Below are 23,000 nucleotides of genomic sequence, written 5' to 3' on the forward strand. Positions count from 1 at the left end.
TTTTTACTGACAACCCAGCCAATTTTACCAGAGCCTCTTAATAATTCAGGACTTGTGTTTGTTTACTGTCAATATTTGTGATGTCACTGTTCATTAGAATAAACAAGAAAAGTTAGACAGAGGGGTAAAAGATCAGAATACTAAAGTGTTAGAATGTGCTGTAAGGTAAGGAAAGGAGATTAAGATTGCAGAATACAATGGGTTTGGAAAACCAGAGCGTTTTAGTTCATTCTGTAAGTAGTAGTAACAACCCAAAGCCCTTCTGTGGGGCTGACTTAGATGAAGGTTCACGGGCTGGAAAGATGGCTCATCCGCTGAGACCACTGGCTGGTCTTCCAGAGAACTTGGGTTGGCTTGCCAGAATCTATATGGTGGCTCCCAACTGTCTTTAACTCCCTTTCCAGGGGGCCCAGTGCTCTCTTCTAGCCCCTGAAGGCACTACGCTCTTGGTACATAGACAATCACACAAGCAAACCACCCATAGACAATTTTTAAAGATACAAAAAAAAAAGCGTAAATAACAATAAAATAAAAACCAATCCATGTTATTTTTACAATAAGAGGAATTAGGTGCGCCTGGACTATGCGCAGGAATCGTCCGTCATAAGACCCGGAAGCCGGTGGGTTCCTTCTGCACTCTCTCATCCTCTTTATTCATGCGCAGTTTCTGCAAACCAGCACTTCCGGTGTGCGGTGGCTCCGGACACTTTTCCCTGTGGGAACAACTTATTGGGTTTATTCCTTCTGTTTGTCTACCTTGGCTCCAGCCACTGAGGTCATGCGGTTTTACTTGATGATCTTTCACGTCTCCTGAAAACATTTTTTAATAATAAAATGCCAGTCCACTCTTACTTCATCCTTGAAAACTTGGTACAGAAAGTTATCTGGGTAGTTTCATTTATGTTTTGTGAAATTTAGTTTCAGTTTCCCATCTGTCTTCTTGCAGAGCCCTGCTTTAAAAAAAAAAAATGCTAAGAGAGTTGATTTCAAGAAGGTAGTTCACTTGGTAGATGCTTACTGATCAAGCCTGGGGAGTTGGTTTTAACCCCCAGAACCTGCATTACAAAAGCCCTGTTGTGGGAGGGTTTGCTTGTAATCCTGCGAAAGTAGAAAAAGGCAGATCCTGGGGGCTCACTGACAAGTCAGCCCTAAACCAATGAGATGTCTTAAAGGCCAGGGTATGTGGAATCTGAAAAATGACTCTCAAGGTCCTCTAGCCTTCATATGCACATGCACACATGTGTACATGCACGCACACACACACACACACACACGTCAGTTTTAAATTAATATTATTTTCTGTTAATATTTCCACAAACTTTCTTTTTTCTTTTTCTTTTTTTCTTATTTTTTTTCTTTTTTTCCTTTCTTTTTTTTTCCCCCCTTTGGCATTTTCGAGACAAGGTTTCTCTGTATAGCCTTGACTGTCCTGGAACTCACTTTGTGACCAGGCTGGCTTCAAACTCAGAAATCTGCCTGCCTCTGCCTCCCGAGTGCTGGGATTAAAGGCGTGCACCACCACCACCCCTTCCACAAACTTTCAAAACACTGTGTTTGAATTTTTTTTTTCATTGCTGTGATAAGATTCCTGATAGGCTAGCTTAAGGAAGAAAGATTACTACAGCTCAGAGATTCAGGAGGGGAGTGTTCTGGTGCTTGGCTTCATGTGCTGGGGCAGAGAGCCCTGATGGCGGAAGAGTTGAGAGGAAAAGCCCAAGCAGAGCCTTCACGGGCACCACCACCCCCCCAGCAGCCTGCTTCTTCTAGCAGCAGTAGAGACCTGTGGGTTGCAACCCCCTTGGGGGTCAAATGACCTTTTCACAGGGCTCATCACAGACCATTGGAAAACACACATTACGATTCATAACAGTAGCAAAATTACAGTTATGAAATAGTAAAGAAAATAATTTTATGACTGGGGGAGGTCACCCCAACATGAGGAACTGTGCTAAAAGATAGAAGCAGAAGGAGGGTTGAGACCTTTGCTCTAGCTCATCTCTCCTCTCCTGAAGCTCCCAGCTCCTCCCTCATCAGCGCCACCAGCTGAGGACTGAGCAGTCACCACAGGAACCCCTGGGGAACATTTCATAGTCACACCATAACAACCAGGCTACATTCCTATGGTCTAGGTGCCTGGATTCCTGGGTTTTCACATAGACGTTATAGAAATACACATGGTCCCAACCTCACAGAGATCTGAGGAAGACTAAATAAATTAATGTGTTTATATGTTTATGTGCATTAAGTGGTGCCTGACACAGTCAGTGTTAGCCTTTTTTTTCTTTTTCTTTTCTTTCCTTTCTCCTTTCTTTTCTTTTCTTTTCTTTTCTTTTTTTTTTTTTTTTGAACTGCCATAATCCTCAATTATTTCTGGATCTTGAAATAATTAAACCACACAGGCAAGAAATATTTGGGCTTGTTTTTGTTTTATTTCAATTGCTAAGGTTGAAGCAAGACCTTTCACATACTAGGTAAACAGTAACATTAAGCAAGCTACATCCTCACCCTAAGTCTTTACAGGATCAAATCCTGCCTGCTGGACATTCCTATCTAAACACAACATCCCGTGTTCAAATAAAACTCCTTCTACAATGTGACCAGGGGATAGTAAATAAGTTTGTTAGTCTTCAAATACTCTTAATTCACCTTTATACCTCTTCCAAAAATTGGGACACTTTCCATTTTGTGTCTTTTGATATCTTTCACTTCGCCCAAGATTGCGGCATTTTTACAATTGTGTTTATGGTATTTCCCCCTCTGAAATGAAGCCCACCAGAAACTGAAACCACAGTCCCTGTCCGAGGCCACTCTCAGGCATCAATTTCTCCATAGGTATTCATGTTCTGCTCTTTCTAGGATCAAGATCTCTCCCTTAAATTAAAAACATAAAAAACAAAATATGAGTGGAACAGTTAAATTTCATCTGTCATCTTAATATATACATGTTACAATGTATATGTCATCTTACTCCCTCGTCTTACTCCCTCTGTTATTTTGTTATCGGCATAACGCTACACACACATACACACACACACACACACACACACACACACACACACACCATTGTTCTGTGGTTCCCGTCTGAATGGATCAGTATTTATACTATTAAACATGGTTGCTGCCATTTTATCTTTATTTTCAGTTGTGTGAGGTCATTGGGAAGGATCCCCATTAGAAAGTAAACTACTTAAACTGGCTTGTTTTCCTTGATTCATAGCTTTCTTCTCTTCATGGCTGACGCTGTTTTTCATCTCGTCAGATATTTCCGTTTACAAGTTCCCTGAGTCTCGTGATCTGCCTTCCCTGTTGGCCTATTTGCTCCTTTTTCAAGAATTCTTTTCCAATGCTAGAATCAGGGCCCTGCAGGCTGGGCAGGTGCTCTGCCCCTGCACTCTCCTCCACCCACCTGGAGAATTTTTGAAATAAGTTTTTCCAAGAATTATTTAAGTCGACTTTCACTAAAATTTAGTAATCTTCACCACTGAGTCAAAATTCATCTTTAAGAAACATTGTGTTTCTTAAACACATCTTCCACCAGCTCAGCTCATTGATTTGGATTTAAAATTTGGATTTTAAATTCAAATAAGCAACTTCTACTGCTCTTCTTCTGATCCTGAGGGTGAAAATAACAACAAATGGGTCATGATGTCACTAGCTGCTCAGACTCTAGGAGATTGAATCTGAAGACATTTGACTAATCAAATGCCCCCATTGCTCTAACCTGCCCCTTCCGGTTTCTTCAGGAAGACACCATGAATGTGCCCTTCCTGTCCAAGTAGGATCTAATACAACCAATAGGATGCCTCTCTCCTTGTTTACCTTCACCTAAATTTACCTCAGTGCTGTGGCCCAGGCTTCTCCCTTCCCTTTGTGGAGATAGTGCTGAGAAGTGAATGGAGCCCAGGACTGGAAATTCATGCGATCTTCTTGCTTATTAAGAAAAGGACTATTAAGCCAGTTGCTTTACTAGACTACCTAAGATAAACTCTTACTTGTCAAATGAAGTATCTGAACTGTGTAAGCAATAAATCTCGTGCAGCTTGCATTACCACAGCAAAGTTATTGTTATGACTTCTTGCTTCTTGTAATCTGTTTATCTTCCAAGTGCTTCTTTTCCTCATATGGTCCAATTCATCAAGTTTCATTATAAATAATATCTGCCTGGATCTAAAATTTCCTGAGGCCTAAGAGCTTCATAGAGAGTCTTCCTCAGCCTTCCTTCTTGAAGGAACAGGACACACCAAGACCAAAGTTGTCAGCACAAAGATTTATTTGCCCCAGAGGGACAAAAGTCAAGGAATATGAGACAAGGGAGAGGGAAGAAATGGGGGTAGGGGAGTGGAATGGGGTATTCGCCCATAGGGGCAAAGGACTGCCTCTGGATAGAGGAGACAGATGTGGCCTACAAGCAAATAGTAGTTTATAAAGGAAAAAGGGAAAAATCCATGAGATTTTAGTTTAGTTGGGCATGTAAATTAGGATAACCAAAAGGGACTTCTGATTGCTCAACCTCAATACTTTGATAGCTGGACCTTAGTGTTCAGCCTCAGGAGGAGGAAGTGGCCACAAAAAGGGGAGTAGAGCTTGGGGGCTAGCTTTAGGAATGTCATCTAATGGTTTAGGAAGAGGGAATTGGGGAAAAGGGGGAAAGACCAGAACTGTTGGCACCATGTTTGCATGCTCTGGCCTGCTAGAGCCCTACAGTTCTCTCATAAGAAAGTATCCCCGACATACTCTTGTCCATCTCCCTAAGCTTCCCCTCCTTCTTCTCCAGCTCAGGGTCTTTTCATCTCCCTCCATCTTTATTCCAAGCATCTAACACAGAGCTTCTCCAAGTAGTCCAAGGGGCACCTCCAACTCGTTAGGAATCCCAAAGTCTTCTATCCTCCTGAATATCCCGTTTCTGTGAATGAATCTGCTCCTCTCTGCAACCTAGCGCTGTGTCCCACGTGATCTTTGCCTTCCCCTCCTCTATGTGTCTCAGGATCCACTCATTCTGCTTCTTCCGTTCAAGTGTTCACGGTCTTCTTGCAATAGTCCAGCCAGTTTCCCTTCAACTTCTCCCCCACAACACAATGAGGCTTTGTTCAACTTCTAAAAACAGGAGTTTAACCGTTCTTCTTCTCTCCTGAAAACTCTTCATTGCCTGCTATTTCAAACATAAATAAGTTCCAGGCCCCTTGTCATGATGATTCAAGAGTCTCCATTAACAATCTGTTCATGTTATTTACTCTTAGTTCATTACATGCTACTCTGTATATAAAAATTTAGATTTTATATTTGCTGTTCCAAACAACGTCCAGTGTTCCCATTTCAGACTCTGGATTACAATGAACTTTTGACTTGAGTGCCCTGTCTCCCCATTCTCTAGTCCCCAGCCACCACCCGGGCTGTCCCAGAGTCTCTCCTAATCACATCAGCTAGAAGCTAGAAGCTCTCCCAGTCTCTTTTCAACTTCATGAGACCTTCCTTTTGCCTAATGACTGTCACTATGGTTTTTAGAGTGCAATTTCTTACAGAAATTATTTTTCTTCTTCATGAGACTATGAGTCTTAGAAAAAGTCTCTACTTCTGAATTAGCAAGTATGGTGTGTGTGTGTGTGTGTGTGTGTGTGTGTGTTGGGTGTTGGGTATTTGTGTGAGTGCAGGCACATGCATGTCTCCGTGTACATGTGGAGGTCACAAAACAATTTTCAGGAGTCAGTCCTCTCCTTCCACCTTGTTAAAGCAAGGGTCTCTCCTATCTCTGTCTCCCATCTCACCAGAGGAGACCGGAATTACAGATGAGTACTGTCACATCTGGCTTTTTCTTTTAAGACAGGGTCTCCCTCTATAGCCCAGGCTCATGCTGGCCAAGCTGTGCTCAAACTCACATTGATCTGCCTGCCATTGAATCCTGAGTGCTGGAATTAAAAAGATGGGTGTCATTATACCTGGCCTGGCCTGGCAGCTTGGGGGCGGGGAGAGGTCTATGAAACCCTGGCTATAGTGGAACTCAGATGTAGACCAGACTAACCTCAAACCCACAGAGATCTACCTGCCTCAGCATCCCAAGTTCTGGGATTAAAGGAGGGCACCACTATGCCCAGCCAGCCTATTTTTTTTTCTTTAAATGTGATGTCTGGAGGTCATGCTTAGGTCATCAGGCTTGCACACCAAACACTTTTATGCACTGAGCCATCTTGCCAGGACCTCAATAGTTTTGAAACCCTGCAAAATGCCTACTGATATGAATATTACATTTGTACATAAGTATCTAAGTATTGGATAAATTAATAATAAAATAACGTAATATAAATCCTGCCTGGAAGAATCAATCACATATAAATATTACTGATCAATAATTAATCAACAACATCGCTACAATATATTCTCAAGTATTATGCTTCCTTTTATGAAATACACGGTTGGGTTAATATCTTTGTGTACTACGTGGACATTATGACTTTCAGTTGCACAAAGTGAATAGATTAATTTTCAAAGTAAGAGATAGTCTTTCACAGAATTGAAATTTGTGAAATGAGCTAAGGAAAGCAGCCAAAAATCCAGGCAGTTGCTAATTGATCAAAAGGTCTAGTTGTACGATGATGATGTAATAAACAATAAAAGTCACAAGGAATAGTCACAATAATAAATGCCCGGCATGCCGAGTCTTATGCTAGGAAAGTTTGGAGGAGCAGGGAGCACTGCACACTTAGATTTTTTTCCTCCATGCTTAGTTACAGAGGATCTAGCTGGCTGGTAACTTCCGGTACAGTAGCTGTAGCGCTCTGTATAAAACTTAAGGTTGACCAACCAAAGAGTACATACACATGGAGCGACCCATGGCTCCAGCCGCATATGTAGTAGAGGATGCCATCAATAGAAGGAGAGGCCCTTAGTCCTGTGAAGGCTCGATGCGCCAGTGTAGGGGAATGCCAGGGCGGGGAAGCTCGAGTGGATAGGAGGGTGGAGGGAACAACCTTATAGAAGCAGGGGGTGGGGTGGGGGATGGGATAGGGGTTTCCGGAGGGGAAACCAAGAAAAGGGATAACATTTGAAATGTAAATAAATAAAATATCTAAAAAAAAAAAAAAAAAAAAAAAAAAAAAAACCTTAAGGTTGACTCGCAGTGTACTTGGCAATATTAAAACTAAATTGTTCCCAGAGCATTTTTCAGTTATGCTTATATGTTACTATCAAACTTAGCAAAGGAATGATAATCTACGGCTCATTAATATTTATAATAAAAAAAAAGCACTTCTATTATCTTGAAATAGCCTCATACCTTCCCACCTGCTTGACTGATGGGAGAGAGTCATCACATTACGGCCAAGGGACAAAACACTAGAATTCCCAGGCAACACTTGCATAATCCCCACGTTGCCAAAACATTTCGAAGTCCCGCCTCTACCCACAGTTTCCACTCCTTGATTGCTAACCCCAGAGAAACTCAGCAGAACCTGGCAGCCGCGGAGGGTGGGGAGATAGCCCTGGCTGGCTTCTGGCTTCTGTGTCGCTGAATCACAGATCCTGAGCACCTCTCTGTGAGCTACTCCTGGAGAAGAGTGAGGAGGGAACTAAACTAATAATGGGTCCCACTCCTGAGGCCCCATCTTGAGGCGACCTCCAGACCGAGGGGCTTCAGAATACAGAGACAAAGGGGCTTCATCAAGGAACTGCCTACTTGAGAAATGCTACAGTGGTCTAGTTACGAGTGCTGAGGCTGATCGCAAGTTATCTGGGTTCGAATCCTGACTCTAGAAGTTGGCAGTTATGAGCATTTGAATAATTAGTCTACCTCAAGCATCCATTTCTCCTTTGGTAAAAAGAAAATTATTATGATATGCCTTTGTTATTATGTTATTAAGTGATATAGTACCTATGAGGAATTAAAATGTCTGACACAAACAAAATACTACTAATATTTGCTCAAGGACAATAGAGAATTGGCTTACAGAGTTTTTACAGAATGTTGTGACCAATGACTGGACTGCATGCACCACCACCACCCCCAAAAAAAAATCCTAAAATTTTAAAAAGTGACTCTAAAGGCCCAGGCTTGTTTGTTGCCTAATTCTTTTTTCCCAAAAGTACTGTTTATAAAGATTTTAAAAAGCAATGTTGGGGAAGTCTCGTATTCTTCCTGCACACAAAGGAAAACCCGGCGCAACAGCTGGGGAACAACGTGTTGTTTTTCTTCAACAAATGTACCTGAACTTCCACATCAAAAATGAAGAGTTTTTAATCTTCAAAGGGCTCGCATCAGGAAGCTGTGTACTTGTTTCAATCACGCTGCCAAACAGTCTCATAATCTTCCTTCTACATTAGCTCCTGACTTGGCCTCGGAATTTTTTTTTCAGATGCCTTTTTTGGCAACAAAATTTTATGCACTGAGAATTTTGAATTTTGAAAGAAGATTAAAGACAAACCCTTATAAATAAGATGGAGAATAGCATCACCTCAGGTTTCTTTCTTTCTTTCTTTCTTTTTAATGAGAAAGTAAGGATTTTTTTTCCCTTTTAACTTAGCTAATCAAGTGCATCGATTGCAGCCAGTGTATCTCTAAGGCATTTAGGATCCATGAAAGCCAAGCATGAGCCAGATGCTTTCTGTATGGATGCTAAGTTATGGAGTTGTTTATTTAATATTCCTAAGCAGACACCCCATGAGCACTGAGAACTTTCACGGCTCCTAGTTTGTTCACATCTTATAAGGTAGGTTTCAGTTTCCCCATTTCACAGACGAGGTCACTGAGGCACCATGAAGCAAATTAATGGAAGCATCAGAAACCAAACCCAGACTACCTGTTTCGTGTGTACGCTGTTTTCCAGAGGCTAGGGCCTATAAATACTACCATTCTGCTCATTTGATGTGGTAGAGGTTGGTTGTAGTTCAGTTGATTGGCTCCTTGGTTCATTCACTGAGGTATTGTGTTTAAACTTAACCAAAAAAAAAAAAATCTTGCCATGAATTATTCTTTGTCACCTCAGCTAATGGCTAAGGGTATTGTCTAAGCTCTCTTTCTTCACATCTGCCTCTTGCACACCGAGGAAGCTGCCCCACTCTTGAGCTTCCTCACTCTCTGAGAATCCACTCCCTTGCTATCCTGTTTTCTACAGTGTAGGCCTTTCACCCAGCAACCTTCACCCTGTGCCAGGAGCAGTCTCCTCCAGACCAGTTTCAAAACTCTCTCCTTAAACTCACCTTCTTTTATGACTTCTCTCCTAACCCTGTTTCACCAGCCTCACGAGAAGGGGAAAAACAGGGCAAAGAGAAAGATGGCGAAACTCCCATTGAAACACATGTTTGTGTTATCTTCCCTAAGCTGAATCTCTTTTGTCACTTCCACCACCACCACCACCCCCCCCCCCACACACACACACACTTCTCTCTCCTTTGTTGGAAAACACACATTTCCAGGGTGGCTTCTTACCAAAGCCAAAATGTATAGCTGCCTAGCCCTTCAGACAACGGTGACCTCCAGATCACATACCTCTGTAAACTTTTAAAATTAATTACGCTCCAATGTTTCTTTCATTTCAGGACAAAAGAAAGATACAGGAAGAAATCTCACAGAAGCGTCTGAAAATAGAGGAAGAAAAATTGAAACACCAACATCTGAAGGTAACTAACAGTTGAGTTCCGTTTTCTTTCAATGGCTTTGTGTTCAAGTACCCTGGCACCACTGGAAAACCCTCCCACAGTGAAGATGCTTTGGAGGAGGAAGATTTCCCAGTCAGGTCAATCACCTTTCTAATCACCAGAGTAGAGGCCAGGAGGCCACTGATTTGCAAATGGGAGTAATACCTTTTAGCAAACCTGGGGAAGGGTACAAACATGGTCTTATTGCTTCTGTAAGTTAGTGAAGGCTTTCCAAACCTTGAGAACTGGGCCCTGTTGCAGCCTTCTTTAACATCCCTGGGGAGTGGAGCCAGCTAGGAAGTTCCTTTTGAAATCAATGAAAGGCCAACCCTTCCCCAGGGGCTGCAGAGGCGACAGTATCTCGCCTGGTCAAGGATGCTTGTGTTCCAAAGCTCCCTGCGATGAGTCCAGTGTTGTTTGCATACGGTTGGGTTTCTATTTTATTTTGTTATGACAGAACATGAGATCATAACCATAAATAAATCTCCATTTGAAAACTCAGACTTTACATCTTCCACAGGGTGTGGTCATTTTGTAATTACAGCACATTGGATTTCAACATTTTATTACGTAGTTTTAGCCAGAGGATCCAAATAAAGGACAAACAGGAGCTCCTTGTGAATAGGCCCAGCCAGGAAACTGTTCTTATCTGGCAGGGCTGCTATCAATAGATCGAACAAATTTCCTAAATGAACAATGCCACACAGTCATAAGATGCACAAACTTAAACTTGCCAGATTCAGCTAAATCCATTTTTCTACTGGAAAAAGAAAAGGCATATCATTCAGGATTGCGGTTAGCCTCGGTCCTCTGGATTCTGTTGACTTCTGTGCTCCTGTTGAAGGTGCCATTTCTGCTGTTTGATAGATAGCTAGAAAAATCACAGTTAACCTGCTAGCCTTACAAAGTGTCACACTGAATTTATGTTGAGTAGTAGACACACTCGAGATAGACAACGTGTATACCCAGAAAAATCAATAAGATCAAAACAAAACTCAGCAATTCCGATGAAGTCAGTCAGTTCTCAAACAATGTTTTTGCATTAAAGAGTTTCCTACATCAAAGCAAGCCAATGTATCTGTGGAACTCAAGGACTACTACCCTTGCAGTACAAAAGGCCAGGTAACTGCCAAGTTCACGGTGACAGCTTGTTTGAGGAAGGAAGTTTCACACAGGAAAAGGCTGATTCCATCAACGATCCATTGCTGAGGTGGCCTTTATGACAGTACATGTCACAAACAGTCCCAACAAGAATATATAATCTTTCCTATTAATGTGCTTCCTGGAACCAAGGAGCATCTTCCAATCTAATCAGCGCTTTCACCAAGCGTTGGACTGCTGTTCACTGTGGTGCAGATTATACACTGCACCAGACAAATGAGCTGCTGAACACTGCCCTTGCCAGCAGTACACTCTGTCCCAGGGCCTGCCAGTACCTGAAGCAAGAGGCTTTCATTTTTTTCTGACCTGAGATGTTCTCCACTTCCCTTCAAGGACCCAAAAGGGAAGAGATTGAGGTAGAGAAGGAAATAGAGTATCCTAATTTAAGAAGTTAAGATTAGGGCTGGTGAGATGGCTCAGCAGGTAAGAGCACTGACTGCTCTTCCAAAGATCCTGAGTTCAAATTCCAGCAACCACATGGTGGCTCACAACCATCCATAATGAGATCTGACGCCCTCTTCTGGAATGTCTGAAGACAGCTACAGTGTACTTACATATAATAATAAATAAATCTTTTTTTAAAAAAGAAATTAAGATTAAATTTAAGAAGACAAGTTAAATGATTCTGTTTTTATTTAGACTATAAACATTAATTGTGTAAACTGAGGTCGTCAAATAAGGTTTTTATAAAGAGGCGGCGTTGAAGTAGAGCCTTGGATGATAAGCAGAATTTACAGAGGTACCTTGTTTATAGGGCCTTCCAGTGAGCAGACATTGATGAAGCACCTGTTACTTTCAAGGTATACACAAGACCGTAAAAATATAACAAAGCTTGTTCTGTGCCTTTAAAATAACTGGCATATGACTCATAATGACATTTGTACTGTGGTCAACATTATACAAGGGGCATTGACTGCAGAGGGAATAAGGGCAGAGAGTGGCTATTACAACATTCTTCCAGGTTTGCAGAAATCGTTGGCTAGTCTAACAGAAACCAGGCACAATTCCAAAACCAGGCTCAAGAATGTGCAAAAGTATGTTAAAAATCAATTCTATGCGATTTCACCCAAGTTATGAAAGTTCTACTGGTGTCGTAGTTACCGGCTTATCTATGTTCTCGTCCATCCAGTTGTCCCGGCTCCCATGACTCTTCTCTGCCTCCCTGATTACAAGCTAGTTCATTACACAACAGTTGCACATGTTAAACAGCATAGGCACAGGCATCTGCAAACGTCTCCTCCTATACAACATGCATATGCGTGTGCACACACACAGACACACACACAAACACACACACAGAGAAAGAGAGAACAGTAGAGTGGTTGGCACACTCATCATGATTATTCACTGCTGATGCCTGAACCATTTGCAGTTTGCACATGCAAATTTCCATGTACATTTATTAATATCCCAATCAAATAACTCTGAGATATGTGTGCTGCAAACCTCCTTGCCTATAACAGCATCCATCAGTAAAAACAAATTACAGCCTATATATAATTTTTTTTCTTTTCTATAAGTCCATTCAACTAAGAGTAAGAAAAAACAATTTATTCCAAGTCCACTGTAATTGCTGAGTGCAATGTAGTAACACTTCAGGAGACTTTTCTGTAAAACTTGGCAAGTATGGCTTGCATGGCACTGTATCTCTTGTGGTTTCATTTAGAGATTTTAGTTCCATTATCTGCCTTAGTGGTGATGGTGACCCAGTGTTAGCATTTCGTCTAAGCTCTGCCTCACAATTACCTGGCAACAGCCAGGTGTGCCTGACTCACTATAAAAGGGCTGCTTACCCCCTCCTCTCTCTCTTGTTCTCTTGCTCTTACCTCCCCGTTTCTCTCCACATGTTCATGGCCGGCCTCTCTCCTCCTCCTCCTCCTCCTCCTTCCCCTTTGACTCCCCTCCCCATGCCCTAAATAAACTCTAAACTATTCTATATCATACCATACCATACATACCATACCATACCATACCATACCATACCATACCATACCATACCATACCATACAATACCATACCGTCGTGTGGCTGTTCCCTCAGGGGGAAGGGATGCCTCAGCATGGGCCCACCGAGGTACCCCCTTCCCCCACACCTCACTACACATCCACCAAGCATATCCCCTCTCTCTTTATCTTTTTATAAACACATCACCAAGACCGTCATACACACTAAGCAAGCAGCCTACCAGTGTGCAACATCAGCAGCCAACCCATACAGCTCTTGATTCTGAACTTCATGGTCATGGAGTAGTTAACCCAGTGGTGTCACAAGATTACTGTCTGTCTCATCCAGCTTAGTGTCATCATACTGTGCCATCGAAGTGTTTCTTAGATCAACAGGCAAGTGAGCGGTAGGGTCATTCATAACGGCTAGAACTTACTGATGCATAAGAATGGCTTTGCATGTAAATAAGATTTAAAGGGCAGAGAAGATGACTCACTTGGTTAAGTGCTTGCCGTAGAATCACAGGGACCTAAGTTGAGATTCCCCAGCACACATATAAAAATCCAAGCATACCAGTGGACACCTGTAATCCTAGTCCTGTAAAAGTGAAGACAGGGGCTTGCTGTCAACCAGTCTGGCCAAATCAGTGAGCCAAATTCTGTCTCAAAAATAGAGAGCCAGCAAGATGACTTACTGGGTAAAGCTGCCTACTGTCAAGCCTGGTGACCTACATTCCATCTTGGGACCCATAGAGTTGAGGGAGAAAATGCAAGTTGTCTTCTGTCCTCCACGCTGGAACTCGGGGCATCTACACCACCCCCATAACACAAAATAAATAAGTAAAATATGATTTTAAAAGTGCCAAAGTGGAGAGTGAGAGAGGAAGACACTAGCAGTGACCTCTGACCTCCACATCTACCAGCACATACATGCATGTGTACTCACATGCACAGGTAAACACACAGAAACTTGTACACACTATAGATCATGCACACGCACACACAAAATTTAGATGTCTAGAAACTAGCTTCAAAAGAAGAATCTAAAGGTTTCATAGAAAGAAAACATCAAATTTATGGGGTCAGGATAATGGGATTTTTTTTTTAACTTTACTTTGCCCACGATTACAATTCACAAAATTTGAAGGTGACATGAGATTTTTTTTAACATCTTGACAGATATAAGAAAGTGAATATCTTCTGTATTACATGTTAGCCATCCTCAAATCCCATCAATAAAAATAAATTAAAATCCAGGTAATGCTAATCTGTGACACTTTTCTTGTTGTCTTAAACCCCAGGGGAATCCAAGCCTATGTTACTGTTATCCACAGGGTCTGGAGAGGGAACAGTTTTATAAAGGTCTAGATTAACTGGGAAAGGCTCTCTGGCCTCAGGACAGGATAACAAAAACTGCTCCTGTGGTGTGTGTTACTTAGATGACATGACTGAAAAGTCTGAAAGGGTCCATAAAACACAATGATGTGACTCTTGCTTCATCTGGTGGTCTCTGACCTGTGGTCTGTGCTGCATCTATCTATAATCTTCAGACCACCTTGTTTTGACAAAATTTTACATGATCATAATAGTTATTTGTAATTATTAAAATATTGATTTGGTTTCTTTTTAAAGAAGAAAGGGGCCAACAAGTTTACAAGGAAGGGGAAATGCCAGATTAATTGAGCCAAGTCAGTGGGAAAAACTAATCTCTGTTGATATGCCCACTGTCACCATGCATAAGACTTGAAAGCAATAGGAGACCTGGGGAATTGTTGGCGAATATAAGAACATACATTTATATTCCCTGACATCAGAAAAAAGCCCTGAGGGAGAAATGGCTCCTGGATGGAATCGGCAGCGGAAAAGAACACGAAGAGATGAAGAAGCAAAATCAGCAAGACCAGCACCAGACCCAGGTTCTAGAGCAAAGCATCCTCAGGTACGGCCCTCAGTGGGGTACTTCTCAAACCGAGCTCCTTCCCTAAAAGGGAGCTGGGGTGTGTGTGTGTGTGTGTGTGTATGCATGCTCTCTCAGGTATGCTCACACATGTAGAAGCCAGATATGAATTTTGGCATGTCTTCCTCAGTTGCTTCTCCCAGGTTTTTAAATTTTAATATTTTTATTAATTTTGAGAACTCCATACAATCTTTTCACAATCACCCCAAGACCTTCTATATAAACCCCTTTCCTCCCTACCCCAAGAACTTCATGTCTTGTTGTTGTTGTTCTTGTTCTTGTTCTTGTTGTTCTTGTTGTTTAATAAGTCATGTGTTGGATTCTGGGTGTGGGGACCTCCACTGAAGTGTGGTCAGCCTGCCAGAAGCTACACCTTTATAGATACCTAGCTCTCCCTCTCACAGAAACCATCCATTGCCCACAGCTCCCAGTTAGAAGAGTGGGCTCATGGACTCTTTTCTAGTCTGTACTAGAATGTTGACTGTCTTGATGTTGGGTAGGTCTTGTGAATCAGTTGCTGTGTCCAACATGTCTTGGTCCTTGGAACCTGACCTGGAGTGGTGAGGGAATAGAGAAAGGACAGACACACATACAGAATGGCTGCAGTCAGGTGGATCCTGTGTGTTCTAAAGGAGCTGCACTAACTGCGCATCAGCCTGGAACCTCAGCATGTCCACTACGGATGCAGAGAGCGAGGAATTAGCTAGTCTGGGTAGGAGGCATCTGTAGGCAAGCAGTCTCAGGAAGAGGAAGCTGCAGGTGCTGGTTTTTTGCACACACTGATTAATCATTTGGGAACACCAACACGGAGGAAAGCTCTTCCATTCCAAGCCTGACCTGTATGATCAAGGCTTTACCAGTTTTCCATAGGTCTGAGACATCAGTCCTTAACATGACTGTATCTATGTCAATAGGACCCATGCACTCAGGTTTCCATCTTCCCTTTCTTTATATATTCTCTCTGGGCTTCCTCAGTTCCCCCACAGGCAATCACAGCTGCTGTGCGCTCAGGATCCTGTCGTGTCCAGAAGACATTGTTTAACACCAATCTTCCCACACATCTGGCTCTGAAATCCTTCTATCCTCTCTGACTTGGTCAGTGTTTCGATTGCTGTGATAAAACATCACAACCAAAGCAACTTGGGGAGGAAAGGGTTACACTGCCAAACCATTACTCACCATCACAGGAAGTCAGGACAGGAACTCAAACAGGGTAGAAACCTGGAGGCAGAAGCTGATGGAGAAACCCTGGAAGGGTGCTGCTTCCCCCATGGCTTGCTCAGCCTGCTTTCTTATACAACCTAGGACAACTAGCCTGAGATGGTGCCACCCACAATGGGATGAGCCCTCCCCCATCAACCATTAATTAAGAAAATGCCCTATAGGCTTGTCTACAGCCTATAGTTTTTAACTGAGGTTCCCTCCTCTTAGATGACTTTAACTTGTGTCAAGTTGATGTAAGACGATCCAGCACACCCTCTTCCTTGATGGTCCCTGGTCCTCAGGAAGGAGATGTGATACAGATGTGCTATTTGTGGCTTAGTGTTCCATGGACACTTATTCTCTGCACTTTGACCAGTTCTGGGTGTCTGCATTAAATCACTATCCATCCTACACAGAATTTTTTTTCTGATATAGTCTGAGCTCTGTGCAAGGCTATAGGTAGAGAGACAAATATTCTGAAAGAAATTTGATACGGTAGCAATTTTAGCAGAATTTTATTAGTTGATTCAACCCTGAGGCCTGTGAACTGCCCAACCATTGGGTTCTTGGCCAGATTTTCGGTGCCAGGCATAAGGTTCCCCTGTGGAACAGGCCACAAATCCAATCAGAAGATAGTTGGTCCACTCCTATTTTTCCCAAAACAGGATGTCTCACAGAACTTGGATCTCTCAGCATCAGCCACACTGCTGGCCAGCAAGCTGCTTGAATCACAAGTGTGGACCATCCTGCTCAGCTTTTAAGTAGAGGCCGGGGACCTGAACTCAGGTCTTCATGCTTGTACAACAAGCACTTTGTCCTCTAAGCTCTCTTCTTGATCCCCAAAAGATGGAATTTCTTGTGACTTAATCATGACAGTAATTTAAAGTCCACACCTCTTTGAAATGTAGGGAACTTCCAGGACCTCATTAAGGAGAAACCTGTGGGATAGGCCTGGTCAAGGGGTGTGGTGTCTGAGTCTTCAGCGACCCTGCTATGACCACCCTCTCTCCATGTTCATCAGATCTTACTAATCCTAAAATGAACTATTCAGGGGTCGGGGGAGTCTTTTTTTTTTTCCTGATGGCTTTCACTGCACATGCTCATTTACATGCATCTCGTATTTCATAGGTTATAGGTTAGCCTGTTAGCTCTGCTACCTCATTTTGATGGTTTTAAATTAACAACTCCTAGAAGATAATGTAATTGAGTTTTTTCTTTTTTAGCTTCATTACCCTCTGCACTAGTTGGTTTTTCAGTGTGCTTCTAAACAGTAGATAATAAACATTTCCTTAAAAAACAAGAAATGGCAAGGACCAACTGTGTCCACAGTCAAACACTCCTGCTCAAGCTTTGTACCCAGAGTCCATGCCGCTTAAGCTCATGATTTCGTTCTCCATTCCCCAACACAGGAAGAACCCTTATCTCTAACGACCCCCAGGCTAATCCCTGTAAACCTTCCCAGCGATGCTGACATGACACCTCCTTACTTCATTTCAGACCCCCCCCCCTTTCCAGCCTTCCCACGTACTGAACACCTACAAGTCCCCTTGTCCCTGATGATAGGTGAAGTGGCTATGTACAGTCAGCCTCCAGGGACAGACAGGTCGAGGCAGCAATTCTGCCTAATCCCAGAGTATTTACTAGAATTCTCTGATTGCCTTTCAGCCTCGCCTGAGTGCTCCAAGAAGCACATGGCTTCTAGTTGTACTGATAGTGGCTGTCTAGACAGGGTCCCTGTCTGAGCAAGAATTTTAAAGAGGGAGGAGACGTTTAATGAGGTAGAGAGGATATATTGTCCCCATTTGGTCTTAATAACCTTTAAAGAAAGACCTCCATCATTTTTTGCAGAGATCTGAGAAAAAGCAGACAGGTATTCCCTCGTCTAGTACTCTCAGTGACTACAAAATGTCACACAGCAACCTTTGGGGACTCCGCGCTTACAGAAAGGTATTATCTCTCTCCTAGGAAGTCTTCACCCATGCCCTGTCCCTTTGTTCTTTCTCCCAAACCTGCCCAACTCTCTTCTATTCTCTTTATCAAGTTGCCTCTCATGTGCCCACCATCCAGCACCTCGCTAGAACTTAATTTTGAACTTTCACAATGCTGTTAAGCCATCAGGACTCCTTAATGAGCCCCAGGTGAGTTTAGTCCACAGATATAAATAATAATAATAGTAATAATAATAGCAGTAGTAGTAGTTCTTTGAAAGGGGCTTTGTACAGTTTATGAAGTATTTGCCTAAACGTGGGTTATCTTAACAATTGCAGGAATCCTAAAAAGAAAACATTTAACCACTCCATGTCAGGTGAGGAAATGGGCTCAAAGAAAGTAAGGGACCTTATGCCCAGCCACGGGGCCCACGAGGTACAGCTCTAGTTCTGCAGCTAGAAAAGAGAAGGAGAACTTTCAGTACAAGTGTTTGGAAGCAATGGTGCGGCTGATGTGGGCTAGGATCAAGAATAGTCAACAAACGGCCTTTTCAAGGGACTACCCTAAAGAGATGTATTAGCAAGGAATTAGTAAAGAGTCCTCATCTTTGTTGGCCTTTAGAGGCATGTTTATCTGGGTTTTGTAATGTTCAAGAACAGACTGTTCTGAAACAAAATATGAATGTGAATAATATCTGCGCCTTGTTTGTGCTGCTGTGGGCCCACAAATGCCCTCTGTTATAAAATCCGGTTACCAGGCAGCTTTACCTGGTCAGTGAAGAGGTTTTTTTTCAGCTCTCTCTGAAGCTCCTGAGCAATCGGGTGCATGGTTTTCAGTTCGGTCTTCCACCCAAGTAACTGCCACAGTGCTTAAGAAGCCCTTTTGACCAATGAAATCAGGAGGCCCATGCTATCTATCCCTCCACAACCAACTGAGGCAATCCATGCCTCTTTCCCCAGCTGAGAAAGAATCCAAGTGCTGCCTGGGATTTCTCACATAGGTGTCGGCTGGGGAGTGACATCTGCTGCTCTGCCAGGCCCCTCAGCCAAAGGATAAGAATGAAATGGGGACATCAAAATAGAAATGACGCCATTGCCTCAGAGTTCACAGCAGGGCCAGACCCTGCCTGTGGGGTGTTCATTCCTTCTATGTTCATGGTGACAGCTTGCCTTCAGCTTCCAAATCTCCTCTACCACCCACAGAATGTGAGCTTAGCTGGTCTTCTTCCAACTCTCTCAGCTTCAGTTTTCTTGCTTGTAAGTTGGAGCAATTGGAGCCACCACAGGACTCTTGGGAATACAGTGATTTCCCTTATACAGAGCAAGTGAGATATATATCATCCTTCATTGAAAGTATAGATCAAAGGACTCGAGATGGGGCTAATGCCATCTCTGTGCAAGTTTTCTAGTTTAATTCCATGACCAAAAGTAACTTGAGGTAGAAAAGGATTTATTTGGCTTACAAGTTAGAGTCTATTATTGGGGAGAGGCAGGGAAGGAAGAGAAATAGAGGCAGGAACCGACCCAGAGTCTATGGAGGAATGTGGCTTACTACTAGCCTGTTGGCCCTAGTTAGCTCAGCTACCTTTCTTACACAGCCCAAGGACACTTTCCCTCAATTACCAGTAAATAAAATTCCCCACAAATCAGTCTGACAGAGGAAATTCCTCAACTGAACATCCCCCTTCCCAAGTGTGTCAAGTTGACAGCCAAGACTAGCCATCCATCACAGATGTATGATGACCCGATTGAAGATTCCCAGAATCCATGTAATAAGCCAGGCCTGGCAAACCATACCTGTAACCCTAGCAACAGGGGCTGACACTGACGGATGGAGAATGGAGAAGGGACCCTTTGTTGGCCATCGAGTCTAGCAAATTAGCAACTCCAGTTTCAGAGACCATGTTTCAAAAAAAATAAAGGAACATCTAGGTAAGACATCCTAACATCAACCTAACCTCTGGCATTCATAAATATTCATGCATATGCACACCCAAGTGTGCGTACACACACATACAGAGAGACACAGAGACACAGAGAGACAGACAGAGACAGAGAGAGACAATATATAACAATTTTTTAAAAAGGTCTACATAAGGCTGAGCACAGTGCTGCACACCTATAATCCCAGCACTTGGTGGAGGAGTACAGTTTAAAGCCAATCTCAGTTTTGGAGACCAGCATAAGACCCTATCTCAAAAAATATTCTTTTAATTAAAAAAATTTCAAGACAATTAAAATATTGCCTAGCACTTTATCCAGTTGGGCTTATGTCTACATTCTCTCACTTCTTTGAGTACAAAAAAAAAAAATATTTTCTTTGTATAAGAAAGTACTACCAAACTAGGATTCTTCCCATTTGGAAGTAACTGATAAATATTCCTTGTACCTTAAAGGCTAAAGTGCTAATAGAACTTATTTTCCTAGGACATTTACTATGCACCAAGCACTATACTAAACAGATATAAGTCATTAAATCTCACAACCACCTGTGAGGTAATTAACAAGTAGAACAATTAGCATTGATAAGGGTCAACTCATCCCCACTGAATGCCTACAAAGTTAACAGCTTAGGTTTTGATCTGAATTCAAATTTCTAATCATCAAACAGAACTGTGCCTGCAGAAATATTTTACAAAAGTTAAGTCCTGAAAACTCCGACTTAGCATATTTTTTATTTCCATTTCAAGCCATGGTCTCACCTTTAAAGGCATCCCATTATGCAGACACTTACCTGAGCATTTGACATATCTGAAAAGCTCAAGGGTTCCCTAACTCACACAACCTTGAAGTGGAGCCATGCCTTTTACTAATCCTTGTGTTCTTTCTTCCAAGGGGGGGGGGGGGGACATTGCACAAACTAAGTGGGTTTCCATGGTTTCTGTCCCTGAATCACAATCCTAGCCTAAGAACATATTACTGAGAAAGTATTTTCCTGGTTCCCTGATTAATAACTGAAGAGGCCATGCTCCCAGGAGAAGGCTACTTACCATGTCCTCTAACATACTCAGCTCAGAGTTTCAGTCTGCCTCTTAAAGGATCCCTGCTCATTGTGTGACCTGTGAATGTATTACGTCACGATTGTTGACATGGATTCTCTGACCTCTTAGTTCAGACAGCCATGTGCACAGACATACAACCTGGTATAGACACCCTACTCTAACACTTCAATTGCTGTCCTGTACCCCACACTTAACAGGAAATCCAGGGCTACACACACACACACACACACACACACACACACACACACACACGAGTCTGCAAAGGAGTTGTTTTCCCAGCAAGTTTTCATTACCTTTCTGGTTCCTTTCCTGCACCTGCCCTCTAGTTCTCCATGACAGAATTGCCTTCAATCAAGCACCTCTCCAGACACTCTTTACTTCTTGAATCGTGTCCAAAGACCTCTGACTTTAATTGGCGCATGCAGAGTGCCTGACAGAAATGTCAGAAGTATAAAATGTAAAAGGTTAACTGCCAAGGAGAATGAGGCAAACACCCCACATTCCCTTCGAGAAGGATAAGCTAAGCTACTTATGATTAAATGTTCTCAAAGCTTTTTTTCTCACGTTCCCAAGGACTCTCCTGACCTTTTGCCTTCTGTTAATAAGCTTTCGTTGGTGCCCAAATAGTTAGAAGCTGTTCTCTGCGTAGACGGGAGTCTGGGCAAAGGTACACGTGAAGTCCTGTATTTCTGTGAGACTCTACATCATAAGAAAAGCCAAGACGTGGGCTGTGACAACAGCTGAAGCCACGTCCCACAGAACTCAAAAAAGCCCTTCACACAGGGAGACAGAATATGAGACAGTGCATTCTGCTCACTATCGGATAACAGGATACCACTTGGTTAGCTCAGAAGAGGGGAGGCAAGATTCAGTGACAAAAGGAAACCCAAACTATTGGTGTCAAAATATAAAGTGCAGTCTTTCTCTGTTGCTTAATGATCTTATGTACCTAACACAGGGTACGTGCACCTTCATGGAACTAGTGCCTCATTGAATAAGCAAGAGATTTGGATGTAAATAGCATATTCTGAATGTTTCTGCCTTCCTATTTTGACCCAAATAAGTGTATCTAATACCATATAGCAGGGACATAGCCAAGCTGTTCTCTGTGACAACCTAAGAGGGAAGAGAGAGAAAGAGGGGGAGAAACGCACCCCTTGTCTCCTTAATTAAAGTTCTGTTGCCTAGGAACACTTAAGAAGTTATTCTGAGGCGATTCCCTGAGTCAGGATCATTCTGAACGTGTTTTTCGCTCTCCACGTTTACTAATTGCTTTACCAGGTTTGTAATCGTTCATCTGCTGTTGTTTTTAATGTCCCAGATAGAGTGATTAATTTTAATTCAGGATCCTGGGTTCTAACTTAACCAAATAAGCTCAGTAAAACCCAAACCTCAAGGAAAGAGAGAGAGAGAGAGAGAATGAATTAAAGAGAGAATTAAAGAAAGGAAAAATGGCTGCTCATCCCACCAAATGTACATATATACCCCCACCACAAACACACACACACACACACACACACACCTCTATGTACTAATAATGGCTCCGAATACATAGACATTAACAGACTAATAAGAGTGATAGCTGATAGGCAGATTGATAGATAGGTGAATGGATAGACTTAAAAAATAAAATAGTGGGCTGGTGAGATGGCTCAGCGGTTAAGAGCACTGACTACTCTTCCAGAGGTCCTGAGTTCAAATCCCAGCAACCACATGGTGGCTTACAACCATCTATAATGGGATCTGATGCCCTCTTCTGGAGTGTCTGAAGACAGCTATAGTGTACTTACATATAATGATAAATAAATAAAATAAAATAAAGTAGTGAATACCTTCAATAGTAATGAACTGAAAAAAAAACCTTAAGTTTTCAAAACCAAAAATCATAAGCACACAATTATCTTTGGGTCAAGGGGAAGTCATAATGGTAGGCAGTGTGCAGGGCTCTGAGTTGTCATTGGCAAGTTTTTACATGTCACCATCGCTTTGCTTTCTTTCCATCTGTTCTTGCTCCTTTATTTTCTCAACCCATCCCCATGCCTTCTCTCTTGCCCGTGCCTAACAGTCCCATCTCATGCCATCAGAAACAGAGACTGAATGATAACTCGCCCTAAATAAATACCTGCCACCGGAGTATGTTGACAGGTAGATTAGAACAACTTCTAGGGGTCCTTCCATGATA

The 23,000-nt window shown here is 42.5% G+C and overlaps 1 protein-coding gene across 1 annotated transcript in view; it reads left to right on the plus strand.

Annotated features, from left to right (window-relative positions):
* Palmd (palmdelphin) overlaps positions 1-23,000 on the plus strand; it is a 50,745-nt gene that overhangs the window by 6,586 nt on the left and 21,159 nt on the right. The window contains exons 2-3 of the mRNA XM_021157760.3: positions 9,526-9,606; positions 14,543-14,667. Of these exons, the coding sequence (XP_021013419.1) occupies positions 9,526-9,606; positions 14,543-14,667 (206 nt within the window). The remainder of the gene's footprint in view (positions 1-9,525; positions 9,607-14,542; positions 14,668-23,000) is intronic.

The sequence above is a fragment of the Mus caroli genome, unplaced genomic scaffold (genome assembly GCF_978045245.1).
Source record: "Mus caroli unplaced genomic scaffold, Mus_caroli_1 scaffold_3, whole genome shotgun sequence".
Classification (NCBI taxonomy): Eukaryota; Metazoa; Chordata; class Mammalia; order Rodentia; family Muridae; genus Mus; species Mus caroli.